This window comes from Anolis carolinensis, chromosome 1 (assembly GCF_035594765.1).
Source record: "Anolis carolinensis isolate JA03-04 chromosome 1, rAnoCar3.1.pri, whole genome shotgun sequence".
In the NCBI taxonomy this organism is placed as follows: domain Eukaryota; kingdom Metazoa; phylum Chordata; class Lepidosauria; order Squamata; family Dactyloidae; genus Anolis; species Anolis carolinensis.
The window spans coordinates 4494423-4508277 of NC_085841.1; the positions used below are offsets into that span (position 1 = coordinate 4494423).

General features: G+C 43.3%; 2 protein-coding genes across 4 annotated transcripts in view; one reads left to right on the forward strand and one right to left on the reverse strand.

The window, feature by feature from the left end:
- Window positions 1-1536: 1536 nt before the first annotated feature.
- On the reverse strand, window positions 1537-4217 carry ptrhd1 (peptidyl-tRNA hydrolase domain containing 1). Its single transcript, XM_062968803.1, has 2 exons — window positions 4023-4217; window positions 1537-1917 (listed from the first exon to the last, which is right to left on the reverse strand). The coding sequence occupies exons 1-2, from the start codon at window positions 4215-4217 to the stop codon at window positions 1747-1749; spliced, it is 366 nt and encodes a 121-aa protein (XP_062824873.1). The 3' UTR covers window positions 1537-1746.
- cenpo (centromere protein O) overlaps window positions 4199-13855 on the forward strand; it is a 30527-nt gene continuing 20870 nt past the window's right edge. For all 3 annotated transcript variants that reach the window (XM_062968801.1, XM_062968802.1, XM_062968800.1), the window contains exons 1-6: window positions 4199-4329; window positions 6904-7009; window positions 8317-8486; window positions 10788-10908; window positions 11958-12217; window positions 12634-12805. In XM_062968801.1, coding sequence (XP_062824871.1) covers window positions 4204-4329; window positions 6904-7009; window positions 8317-8486; window positions 10788-10908; window positions 11958-12217; window positions 12634-12805 — 955 coding nt within the window. In that variant the 5' untranslated portion in view covers window positions 4199-4203. The remainder of the gene's footprint in view (window positions 4330-6903; window positions 7010-8316; window positions 8487-10787; window positions 10909-11957; window positions 12218-12633; window positions 12806-13855) is intronic.

Here is a 13855-nt window from a genome sequence, read left to right on the forward strand (position 1 = left end):
ACAACACTTTCCTGACATTATTCTCAAGCACAGTTTACACCCCATTCTCCTTCCCAAGACTTTAGCAAAACATACTTTTAAAATGTTTCTGCATTCTAGTATCCATGTCACTTTGGTTAACTGACAAAATGTTGTTTGTATAAATATTTTTTTAACCTTGCCTGGGACACAGTGCAAAGCTCACACATCCTATTGGTCAGCTCCCACATTTTTGTTGTTTTTAATACTATTTTCCTACAGTAGAGAGCACTGAATTTGAGACCTCCAACTTCGGATGGAACGACAATTCCCATTGGTTCTAATTGAATTTTGTGTCTTTTGGTACAAAGGCATCTGGAGGGGCATCCATTCCCCATTTGTGCTGCACTATAGAGAGTTCTGAAGGGAAACAATTTCTAACCTTTTTGACCTTTAAAAGGTTTTTTTTCTGCCTCCTACTTTAAAGACTTCAAAGGTTTGACTTCACACCCAACCAAAGAGGAGTTTTAATAAGCATAGTGTTGCATCCCACCTTGAAATCGACCAAGATGCCCCCAAATTTCCTTAAACCACAAGTCAAACTCAACTGTTTGCCAAATCTGTTTGCCAAATCTGGCCTGCCATGTCATTTTAAGTGGCCCTCCAGATGCAGGACTACAATTCCTGTATTCCTTATCATTAGCCATCTGGAGTAAAGCTGATAGGAGGTGGGATACAAGAACATCTGGAAGGCTTCATTTGGTTTGTTTAGTCAAGAGAGATGGGTTTGCATTGAGATACAAGGATTATGGATAGAATGATGTCAAAATGTGTTTTAACCTTTCTCCAACCTCGGAGCCACAAGTGCTGTTGGGTTGCAATTCCCATCATCCCCAATCCTCATGGCAAATAATCCAAAGTGAGGGGAATTATCATTTGGTAATATCTACGCATCCCAATTGGATAAAAACTAAAGAACAGTATGTAAATAAATTATCTTTGTATCCATTGATTCAACAGTCCTTTGAAGGCAACTCTAAGATGATGTTCAGAGGAGGGCAACTTAAATTATCATAGGTCTGGAAGCCATGAATCCCTTTGAGGAGTGGCTTGAAGAGCTAGGTCTGTATAGCCTCCAGAAAAGGTTGACAGATGGGGACATGAGAGCCATGTCTTGTCATAAGGAAGTGGGAGCAGACTTGTTTCCTGCTGCCCTAGAGACTAGAAAAAGCAATGGGTTCCAATGACAGGAAAGGAGATTCCACCTTACTATTGGGAAGGAAGTTCCTCACCATAAAGAGCTGTTCAACAGTGGAACTCTCTGCCTCATAGTGTGGTAGAAGCTCCTTCCTTGGAGGCTGTTAAACAGAGGTTGGGTGGCCATCTGTCAGGGATGCTTTGATTGTGCTATTCCTGCATAATTGTAGACTGGGGTTGGACTGTTTATTTGCTTAGTTGCTTCTGACTCTTCGTGACCTCCTATTTGGTCTCCTCCAATTCTCTATGATGTTGCCCTCAATGAACATGAGTCCTGACACCCCTATTTTTAAAAACCGTATTTTAAGGATATAAGAAGTCTTTCAAGAACCACAAATGCCACTGGTTTAATAACCACATTGTACAGAAGCTTTGGGCCTGAAGTTGCAATCATGTCCAACATCCTGCGACGAGAAGAAGGGTGCTTTGGAAGATGTACCTTCAAATGGCTCTGACATAAGTCATGGAGGACTCAGTTGTACTGTTTGTTCCTGGCCAACGCTGTCCGTGGCTCGAGAAGAACGAAGGCGGTCATTTCAGGAGCTTGAAGGTCTTGAGGAGGTGGTGCACGCTCTCCTTTGGATAAGGGCGCAAGGCCACACAGGTGGCTATGTTTTCTGGCTGCTCCACCCAGACCTTGTGGTCAATCCCATTCTGCTGCAGTCTCTCTGCCAAGGCACTCAAGGCAGCCTCATCGGGGGCCTAAGAAGAAGAAAGGGGATAATAATAAGCAAGATTTCCATACAAAGCAAATATCTAGCAATAATGCCCTCCGCAATATTATAACAGACGGCAAAATTATGATGATTACACTGGCTAGCACACCTTTTGGTGGCTCAATGGTTAGCACTGTTTATGTGGCCCCATTTACACTGCCATATAATCCAGTAACATGATTTTTGTTCCTGGATAATAAATGTCAATTCCTAATTGGTTCTATCATAAAAATATAAAGACTCTTTGAGTCTCCTTGTGGAGAGAAAACGGGTTAAATAAACATAATGGTGATGATGATGATTTAATAAAGGTTAATAATGGGGGGCCCTTGTGGCTCAGTGTGTTAAAGTGCTGAGCTGCTGAACTTGCAGACCAAAAGGTCCCAGGTTCAAATCCGGAGAGCGGAGTGAGCGCCCGCTGTTAGCCCCAGCTCCTGCCAACCTAGCAGTTCGAAAACATGCCAATGTGAGTAGATCAATAGGTACTGCTCTGGCAGGAAGGTAAAGGCCGGGCTGTGGCGCAGCTGGCTAGTAACCAGCTGCTATAAATCACTGACCGAGAGGTCATGAGTTCGAAGCCCGGGTCGGGTTAAGCCTCCGACCATAAAAAAAAAAAATAGCCCCGGCTTGCTGTTGACCTAGCAGCTCCGAAAAACAGTTGCATCTGTCAAGTAGGGAAAATTTAGGTACGCTTTATGCGGGAGGCTAATTTAACTAATCTACAGCACCATAAAACTGCTCACGAGGAAAATTAGAGGAAGAACAGCCACCAATGGACGGTGAAGCAACAGCTCCCCTGTGGCCGGAATCGTGAAGCTGGAAAGATGTTAAAAATGCCTCTGTGTCTGTCTAAAACTGAATGTTGTTTGTCTGTTGGCATTGAATGTTTGCCATATATGTGTTCATTGTAATCCGCCCTGAGTCCCCTTCGGGGCGAGAAGGTCGGAATATAAATACTGTAAATAAATAGTAAATAAATAAATAAAGGCGTTCCATGCAGTCATGCCGGCCACATGACCTTGGAGGTGTCTACGGACAACGCCGGCTCTTCGGCTTAGAAATGGAGATGAGCACCAACCCCCAGAGTCGGACACGACTGGACTTAATGTCAGGGGAATCCTTTACCTTTACCTTATAATCCAGTTTCTGGATCCAGATCACACTATGTAACATGATTTTTGTTCCTGGATAATAAATGGTTCTATCATAAAAATATAAAGACTCTTTGAATCCCCTTGTGGAGAGAAAAGCGGGTTAAAAATAAACATAATGGTGATGATGATGATTTAGTAAAGGTTAATCATGACATATTTTCATTAAGGAAAATTGCAAACGAATTGCCCAGACTGAAGGAAATAATAGTATTACAGTAGAGTCTCACTTATCCAACATAAACGGGCCAGCAGAACGTTGGATAAGCGAATATGTTGGATAATAAGGAGGGATTAAGGGAAAGCCTATTAAACATCAAATTAGGTTATGATTTTACAAATTAAGCACCAAAACATCATGTTAGACAACAAATTTGACAGAAAAAGTAGTTCAATACGCAGTAATGCTATGTAGTAATTACTGTATTTACGAATTTAGCACCAAAATATCACAATATATTGAAAACATTGACTACAAAAATGGCTTGGATTATCCAGAAGCTTGGATAAGCGAGGCTTGGATAAGTGAGACTCTACTGTATTACTATATTGTAATATCATTAGAAATATAATATATCATTATTATATTATAATATTGTACTATATTATTATACCTCAATATATATAATACATTACCATAAAAACAAAAGTTTTGGCAGCTTAATCAACTTTTCTCATGCATTCAAGGCAGGCTAAAGTATCAACTTGTGCCCTCCAGGGGGTTTGGACTTCAACTCCCACAATTCCTAACAGCCGGTACGGCTGTTAGGAATTGTGGGAGTTGAAGTCCAAACCCCCCTGGAGGGCCAAGCTGGTTGAAAAAAACGCCTATTGGCTCTCCCGTTTCCCCGCGGCGCCTATTGGCTCTCCCGTTTCCTAGGGAACCAAGCCCCGCCCTTTTCCCCTTCCGCTGCGCATGCGCCTAGCAAGCTTCACCCACCTCAAGCACTACAGTCCTCATGCTGCCACTTTGCGCTAAGTACTCTGCTGTGTCTGGGTGCGCGTAGTGCGCGTGGACGACAGCGAGTGCGGCGTGGCACGCTTGGGCCACCGTAGCCCCCATCGGCCAGGAAAAGGGCTCCCTCCGCAGGTCGCCTCTCAGCACTACGTACTGCACTAGCATGCGCGCCGCCATCTTGGGGACGCCGTACGTAACGAAAGAGAATGACGTATTTCCGGTGCTTTTCCTTCCGCGCGGGGTTTTTGACCAGCTTCGGCCGTTAGGAGCATCCGTTGCCGTTCTTTCGGTTTGTGAGGAATTATTTATATCTATATATGTTTAATATAGTATTAGGAATGGGATTATTTTATAGAATATTTATTATTATTATTATGTGTTGTCGAAGGCATTCATGGCCGGAATTGATTAGCATTGAGTGGCCTTTCAGATTCAGATCCTGGCTGCTTCCTGCCTGGGGGATCCTTTGTTGGGAGGTGTTAGCTGGCCCTGATTGATTCGTGTCTGGAATTCAAACAAATGATCCCCCCCAGGCCGGAAGCGGCTAGGCTTTGAAGCTAATCAATGCTAATCAAGCAGGCCAATTGCAATATTTCACCCTAGACATCATTCCACAGATATATAAATTCCACATGCCTAGTTTCTAACACACCTCACAGCCTCTGAGGATGCCTGCCGTAGATGTGGGCGAAATGTCAGGAGAGAATGCTTCTGGAACATGGCCAGATAACCTGCAAAACTCACGGCAACCCATTATTATTATTATTATTATACTTTTTAAATATCAATTTCTCAGTCTTTCTTTGTTCTTCCTCTCAGACTTTTCTTAAACAATTTGTAAATGGAAAAGACATTTACACACATTTAGGTTCTGGCTTTTTCTTCAATAATATAATAACAAGGATGGTAAAACATCCAGGCGTCCCCTGGGCAACGTCCTTGGAGACGGCCAATTCTCTCACTCCAGAAGCAACTCCAGTTGCTCCTGACACGGGGAAAAAATGTACACATATAAGGCAAACATTCAATGCCATATAAACATAGAACAGAGACAGACGCAGAGGCAATTTAAACCTTCTCCAGCTTCCTGAGGGTATGCTTGATTCCGGCATAAGGGGAGCAGCTGCTTCATCATCCACTGTGACAGCAACTTCCTCATTCCAACGGCAGCTGGATGATTTTATGGTGTCCTAAATTAGCCTCCCCACATATAAGTGGTACCTAAATTTCCTACTTGATAGATGCAACTATCTTTTGGGTTGCTTAGGTCAACAATGAGCAGGGGCTATTTTTTATTTTAATTGTCAGGTGCTCACCCCAACACGACCTGGCCTCGAACTCATGACCTCTTGGTCAGAGTGATTTATTGCAGCTGGCTGCTAACCAGCCTGCGTCACAGCAGGGTTTCCCTGCTTCCCATAGAGCAGTCTGCTACCCTGGGTCGCCCCAACCCGCTAGATCTCCCACCTTTGAGGGTTATGGAGATCTTTGGGGTCTTGAGGTCGACTGCTATAGGAATGGTATATATATATATATATGAAAAAAAACAACTTAAATGTATATGCTCTCATATAGGTTTTAACATGTGTATTGTGGTATGCTAGTATATAGAGTATTTTCTTTACAGTCCCAACTGTAATATTATGAAACATATAAAGCAAAACACACATAAACCTCCAACCAAAAACAGTCAACAAATATGATATATATACAATTATACGACCTTATTGTGTAACATATAAAGTAAAGCATACATCAAACTCAACGGAAAACAGTCCACTGCTGTTGTATGTATATGGACAAAACTATGCAACAACAAGTAATCCCGGGTACACTGCCTCGTTTCGGGAAGTCCTTCTTCAGGTTGTTGATATTTATGTGAGATCTTAAACAGTCTTTTGATGTATGATATTTTTCTTCTTACTGTGATTCTCAGATCTTCTATGGTATGTTGTGGATGTATTGCTGTCTTTTTAATCTTAATGACTTGCTTGGTCCTGCTTTAGTTCAAGGTCTTTCAATGTAGTCAATTTCTAAACATAAACATAGGTACATACTGATAGTAACTATGATAGTTATACCAAAATAGATATGTATAAACACCCCATATGTTTTCCAATTCTTAATCTAGTACATAAAAAAGTTTACAAAAATACAATTGACTTACACGTCGTGACTCGTTTCCCTGTTCCCACAGAGCAGTCTGCTACCCTGGGTCGCCCCAACCCGCTAGATCTCCCACCCTTGAGAGTTATGGAGATCTTTGGGGTCTTGAGGTCGACCACTTGGTATTTGCATCCCCCCAGCTCTCAATCCGGCTGGGGAGGGGAGCTTAAGGCTCTACCCGACCGTTCTGCGTGGTACCTTGCCGAGAGCCCTCAGCAAGGCGCTCCTGCCTCCATGCTGTCTCCACCGGAATGCAATCTGTTGCATTTTCCAATGAGTCAGGGCCTTTCCACACTGCCCCTTTATCCCAGGATCTGATCCCAAATTATCTGTTTATCCCAGGTTATCTGGCAGTAGGGACTCATATATTCCAGTTTAAAGTGGATAATCTGGGATGAGATCCTGGGATAAAGGGCAGCATGGAAAGGAGATCAGTTATTTTAGGATTTGGCCAAAATACAAAAGCCTTAGAGTGGTCACTTTGGATTTTAGGGATATCTGATGCAAGGGCCAGATAAGGCCACATTCTTATCTGCTTCTCAAGACCATTTTAGTTTATGCTAACCCTCTGAATGAGGCTTCCAATAGCTCAATTTTTAGCCATCTATGTGTATTGTGGGACTTGTTTTATTATATTTGTTTTGGTAAGAATGTCAATACCTTTGTAAATGCATTGGCTCTTTTCTCTTTGTGCCAGGTCCCTACATTCAGTAAAGGAAACTCTGTTCCACCAGAGAAGCACTTTTCTCCTTGTGGTGAAAATACAGTGAAAATGGGTGAAAATAGAGCTTCCTTGCAGAAAGGTAAGTTGACAAACATCCCAATACAGGGGATCGTGTTTTTGGATTTATTTATTTGTTTGTTTGTTTGTTTGCTTTGTATACCGCTCTTATCCCCCAGGGGGACCCAGAGCGGTCTTACACAATGGCAGAATTAAATGCCACATATAATACAACATGTAGTAAAACCATGTGACCATTACAACAGGGGCAGTTTCGAGCCAAAGCCAGAGCCAGTCCGTGTTAAACTTAATATTAATTCACAGAATCTATTAGGTCATATTAACAGCATCTTTTTGGAGTCTTCTTGGTCATGTCAGCATATGTACTTGAACAGATATTGTGAATAATTGGAGAAGAACACAAGGGCCGTTCAGTCCAACCATATTCTGCCAGGCAGGAACACCCAAGCAAAGCACTGATGCCATCCTGCCACTGCTTAAAAAGAAACAGAAGGAGATTCCACTGGATTCCCAGGCAGTAGCATATTCCACCCTCAAACAGATCCAACCACCAGAAAAATTTCCTAACATTTTCCTGCAATTTGAATCCATTGCTGCATTGTGTCCTAGTCTCTGGAGCAGAAGAAAACAACCCTTCTCGTCAATGTAACATCATTTCTGATGTTGTATTCAGGCATTGGATGTTTGCCTTTTTGTAATTGGAATCCGCCCTGAGTCCATTTGGGGAGTTAGAGTGGAATATAAATAAAGTTTTTGTTGTTGTTGTTGTTATAGCCTGTCCCCTCTCAACCTTTTAACTCCAGGTTTATTTATTTATAGTATATCTATATATATAAAAGAGTGATGGCATCACGGCAGCGGACAAAACAACAAAAGCAAACACCCCACAACCTCGAAAATTGACAGCACAACCCCTCATCCATGCCTCTAGGTTGATACAACAAAAAGAAAAGAAAAATAAATCCTAATTACAGGGAGAGGAATAATTGTTTTTATCCAATTGCTGCCAGTTAAAAGACTAAGCTCCACTCACTTGGTCTCCTAGCAACCCACTCAGTCCAGGGGACCCTTTACCTTAACTACCACCAATTCCTCAATACTTTATTTCCCATACCACCATACTTCGCCACAGCAACGCGTGGCTGGGCACAGCTAGTAGTATATATACAGGTTAAGCACTCCCATCTTCCTCAGCCAGTAGGCTGTTAGGAATTGCAGGAGTTGAAGTCCAAAACACCTGGAGGGCCAAAGTTTGCCCATGCCTCTTTGAATGCCATGATTTGTGTCTGTGAACTGTTACTACAATGACTCATTTTCCCTTCTCTATAAGAAATTAGCACCAGCCATTCTTACACATGATTTTTGCAGGTGTTTTATCGCACCTGGAGCAGTTGGAGGCTGCTGCCCACGAAGTCGCACTGAAACGGGGAGAACTGAAGGCGCAGGAGGAAGACACGGCCAGGATGAAGCGGAGAATCAAGGAGCTGCGTCGCCAGAGGGATGCACTGAGGACCAAGCTGGACTTGTGCCGTTCTCAGGTGAGCATACAACGTGTGCAGAACCAAAGGTACCAGTGGGCTTTAAGCATCAAGCCTAAAGAATAGTTTGTAACGGGTATAAATCTTCACTTAATTCGTTCTCAACTGCAGGAAAGAATGCTACCTCTCCAAAGTTTCATGCGCTCTAAGAAAGATTGAGGGATTTTTTGTGCATTAAAAAGCAAAACTTCAATTTGCACACAAATACTTGGTCTTTACCTTCAAAAATTATGGCTTTACAAACAAAAAAACTTTTTTTAAAAACCCACAGTGTGTTTTGTTTTTAGTGCAGAAGTTCCTGTTGCGGCACAAACCCCCTGTTCTTTGCACAATAGTTTATCCCACATTAGAAAGTCAAAAATGCCTGTGCTCTGCTTAGATCAGGCATGAGCAAACTTGGGCTCACCAGGTGTTTTGGACTTCAATGCTCACAATTCCTAACAGCCAAAGTTTTCCCATGCCCAGCTAAGATGGATGGCCAATTTAAATCAGCAACATTTTCTCAAAGTAACTATGTAGATCAGGCTGGTTTAGCCCTTGTTTCCTGCTGATGGTCCTAATCCCTCCATCCCTGCAAAGGAAAGGTACAGCCTATATCCACCACGTAGAACTTGATTCACTGAAGGGCCTTTCTGCTTCTGTGTGTGCCCCGCATGTGCAATTTCAGCTTCCATGGGCTCCCCATAAACATGCTTCCACCCAACCTTTTTTGCCATTGTCAGGCAACTGCCTCCAGTTACAAGTGGAGATTGTCTTGGGTGACTCATCCTAAGAAAACAGATCAGGGAGGCAGTGCCTGAATCAGATGCCAAGGGATGATCTGTCTTAGTCACTGATCTTTGCAGTCGTGTCTGAATTCTCCTTTAGTGGGTTGAAAGAAACACTGCAGTGGCATTTGGTTTGAGTTCCTGGCAGTGACTGATATGGTAGATACCTGTCCCTAGTCCTCTCAGCTGTAAAAAGGGCCTGTTTTATAGGGTGGGATATTTTTCCCTTTGTTCTCCTGTTGCGGAGACAGAGCAGGTTACCTATGCCATTTCGGAGGACCATTTCAGTTTTAGACGGATCCCTTTGGCCCAGACATAGAATCACAGAGTAGGAAGAGATCACATGGGCCGTCTTGTCCAAACCCTTTCTGCCGTGTGGGAAAAGCACAGTCAAAGCACCCCCAACAGATAGCCATCCAGCCTCTGTTTAAAAGCCTCCAAAGAAGGAGTTTCCATCACACTCCAAAGCAGGAAGTTCCACAGCTGAACAGCTCTTACGTCAGGAAGTTCTTCCTAATGTTCAGGTGGAATTTCCTTTCCTGTCATTTGAACCCATGGCACCGAGTCCTTATCTCCAGGACAGCAGAAAATAAGCCTTCATTACATGTAATCTTGTATAAATGCTGAACACTTCATCCTTAAAACGAGGGCAGCTGCAATAGCCTGTGTCAATAAATACTCATACAAGTACCATCTCGTGGAAGAACAGTCAGCATTCTGTATCCACAGATTGAAACATCCACTGCTTAAAATTATTATTTTTTAAGTCCCAAAAACAAATCTTAATTTTGCCCTTTAATATAAGTGACACTATTTTATTATACCATTTTTTTTCTAACGGGACATGAACATATATGGATTTTGCTATCCATGGAGATCCTGGAACCAAACTCCAACAGGTGCTGAGAGGGTGCACTGTATCTCTCCTGAAGCTGAGTCTTTGATTTGAATTCCCTCTTGATTATCTCTAACAGCCTTCTCCTTGCTTTAACTGAGTTCAAATTATTAGAACTAAAACACATCCTGCACAAGGCTGTAGTCCTCATCAAGAGCTTAAATGAATTAGTCAGCAAGAAGTCCTTCCTCCATCAACTCTGTCTGCCTGTCGTTCTGTTCTCTCTTCTTATCAACATTGCTGGTTAGAGTCCATGCATGGGCAAACTCCAGCCCTCCAAGTGTTTTGGACTTCCAACTCCTAGAAATCCCAGTCAGCTTAGCTTAGCTAGCTGGGATTTTTGGGAGTTGAAGTCCAAAATACCTGGAGGGCTGGAGTTTGCCTGTGCCTGGGTTAGACTGATACTTAGACTGATACATGACTCCTTTTCTGAATCCTCCCTTCTGGTCTTCTCCTTTGAGCATGGTTAGTTAGCTAGTCCCTGTGTTAACTTTCCTATCTAGTTATGTAGTTCTTTGATTAAAGTTTTTTTTTATAACTTTTCAGCTTGACTCTGCTCCTGAATCTGATCTGTTGCTGCTTTATTATTATTGGATGACTTTTTGTTCAGCTGAGCTTTATCCTTCTGGTGTCTTTTAGCTCATTGGAGGCAAAAACACCACAAATGTCGACTCTGGCACCACAGAAGCTGGTCAGCAAGCCCTCTTGGAGTGGAAGACAGAGACGCTCAAGGGCCTCCTGCAAGTTTTCCATCTGACAGGTATATCTCTTGGGCATCTTCAAGGTTCCCACCTTTGCTCAGTAGGCCTAGTAGTCTGTCTTGTTTACTTTGGCACCTGTTTGCTTGGAAATCATACAGCCACAAAAAGGCACAGGGTATCTTAGAATCTCTATTCCTTCACTTGAAGATGAATTTAATTCCTACTCACTTTGACTAGAATTGGTGTTTGTGGTTTGTCAGCCATGAGCCACATTATAAAGCTTGTTGTTCAGCTCTCCAGAGGTACCCAGTGGTAGAAAGAAAGAAAGAAAGCCACTACCATACAGTTGTCTTTGTTGTTCTTGTGGGTCATCAAATCAGCTCTTGACCTATAATGATCTTATCCTATGGATTTCCTGGCAAATTTATTCCAAGGGGATTAGTTCTTGCCTTTTTGTAAGACTGAAAGATTGCGACTTGCCCAACCCAGTGGTTTTCCACGGCTGCGGCTGCTATTTGACATTTTATATCCTGCTTTCCCCCAAAATTAAAACTTGACAAGTATTAAAATTGAATCAAATTAGTTACCTGATTAGAAAGGGTTTAAGCTTTCTGGGGCCCCAAAACAACCTCCCAATTCCAGCCAAAGATGAACTCAAAACTGCTCTGTCTTTCTACGTACATGTCTTCATACATGTCTGTACAAAAAAGAAGTGCCACAAATTAGAAAACGGAGAAGGTGGCTCAAAGACGAGGATATTTGTGTGCTGCGCCTCAGAGTGCAGGTTGTGACATCTCTGAGAGCTGACTTATACTGGTCTTCCAGGGGAACCCATACCTTTCATAATTGCATCAGTGTGTAATTTTTTAGTTCCTTTGGATCTCAAAAATGGGGAGGAGAGATTGAAATAAGTGAGCAGGTGGTAAGGACAGAAAGAAATGACAGGAGTGTGGTCTTTAATAAAGGAGGAGCTGATATGTTGACTGGAGGCCATAGCATCAATCGCCAGTACATTCCAGGAGAAGGGACTCCTTGTAGAGTAGCAGCCGCATCTGGTGCTTGTGTCTGCCTTGCAATGTGATTCTGACTTGTTGTTCTCCTTCCATAGGCCTCAGTGGGAAGCTGACCCAGCGCGGGGCCTGCTTCTGCTTCAGCACTGCCTTTGAAAACACCTACCTGGACTCCTATTACCTGGACCTTCTCATCAAGCAGCCGGTCCAGATCCTGCGCCACTCTGTCCCGCCCTTCATCCCCTTGGAGCAAATTGCTCACAAGTATCTGCAGACGGATATCAAGCGCTTCCTGACGGTGCTCTCAGGCCACCTGAATGCTTTGGCCGGGAGGAAATTCCAGGTGGATCAGTTGCAGGTAGGAGGATACCAGCTGGGTAAGACAAACTGTTATACAGGACAGAAACTCATCCATGGCTTTGGCTGTTCTGCCTAGTCTCTGTCTGTGGCAGGCATGGGCAGACTCTGGCCCTCCTTGAGGTCCAAAACACCTGGAGCAGGGCCAAAGTTTGCCCATGCCTGGTCCATAGGAAAGGGCTTCATCAAAGCTGCGGAGAGGAAATTGTCCGAGGCATCCTCTCCAGCTTCCCAAGAAAGTACCTTACTTAGGCTCTGGTTATGAATGACCCAGACTTATCCTGAGGCTTGAGAAGTTGGCTGGTGTTTGAAAGCAAATTTCATGTCTGATAGGAGAGGATCAGCGCAAGTCTTCTGTCAAGCATCCCCTGCACTTTTTTCATCAATACAGACTGCTCTCCCCCCCTTTGCTTGCAGGAGAATTATGCTGCTTTTCTTGATGGAGGTTTGCAGGGAAATTCCTTGTGCAATCTGCTGGAATTCAGCTACCGTTTGGCAAGAGACAGCGAGGCGTTTCCATTCGTGGCCAGGCTCACTTACGCAAACCTTGTCAGCACCCTCCCCACTGAAGCCACCATCTCTTGTAAAGGTGAGAGTGAACAGTCCATGTTCTGGGAAAAGAACTGTTCAGCAGTGGAACTCTCTGCCTCAGAGTGTGGTGGAGACTCCTTCTTTGGAAGCTTTTAAACAGTTAGAAAGAGGGCTAACATTTGAGGCACCAAATTTGTGTTGGCCAGTGTTATCGTTCTCTCTCTCATCTCTATCCTATCTCTGTCAGTTGTCTCTTTCTCTCTAATGTCCCTTATCTATCTGTTCTCCATGTCTATCATCTTATACATCTATGTTTTGGAATTTCATCCAATAAATCCATCTTGAGAGGTCACTGTGTAGACCTTACCATTTTGGAATCAGAAAGTCAAATGTACCCAGAAACAGGGCAAACATTTGAGGCACCAAAAGGTGTGTCATGCTGGTGTAATGAAAAGAGTTCACCTGCCCAATGAGGAGTGAAAATAGTTAATGTATTTCATTGCATAATATCCTTTTTTTTACGCAAAAAGGGAGGGTGAGACTATTACCTGATGAAAAAAAGTCTGCCTTTGATTCTCCGGTTTTTTATTTGTTTATTTTTTAAACTACCTCTGAGTCAGGAAGGGGGTGATCCAGCTACAAACAAACATGCAGTGCCGTTATACATAGACAGGACAGACAACAGATAGAGGTATTTAGGCATTTCCCATCTTCGGCATCTTGGAAGTTGTGCTTGATTCTGGCCGCGCGGGGGAGTGGGGTGCTGTCGCTCTATCCTCCATATCAAAGAGCCCTGTTCACAACTTGCTCCTTTTGATCACTGGCATTTTTCTGGTATTTCCTTTACGGTGCCATTAAAATACATTCTTGCTTAAGCGGCCGCCCTGAGTCCCCTCGGGTGAGAAGGGCGGGGTATAAATGTTGTAAATAAACAAGCTGTGCCTATTTATCTACTCACAGCTGTTTTCAGTCTGCTAGGTGGGCAGTGAGCTGGGCTAAAGGTTGGGCATTCACCCCGACCTGGGTTTTGAACTGCCAACCTTTCGATTGGTAAGATTTGTTGCGGCTGGTGGTTAACCTGCTGTTCTAAAGGGCCCCCCTTCCTTTC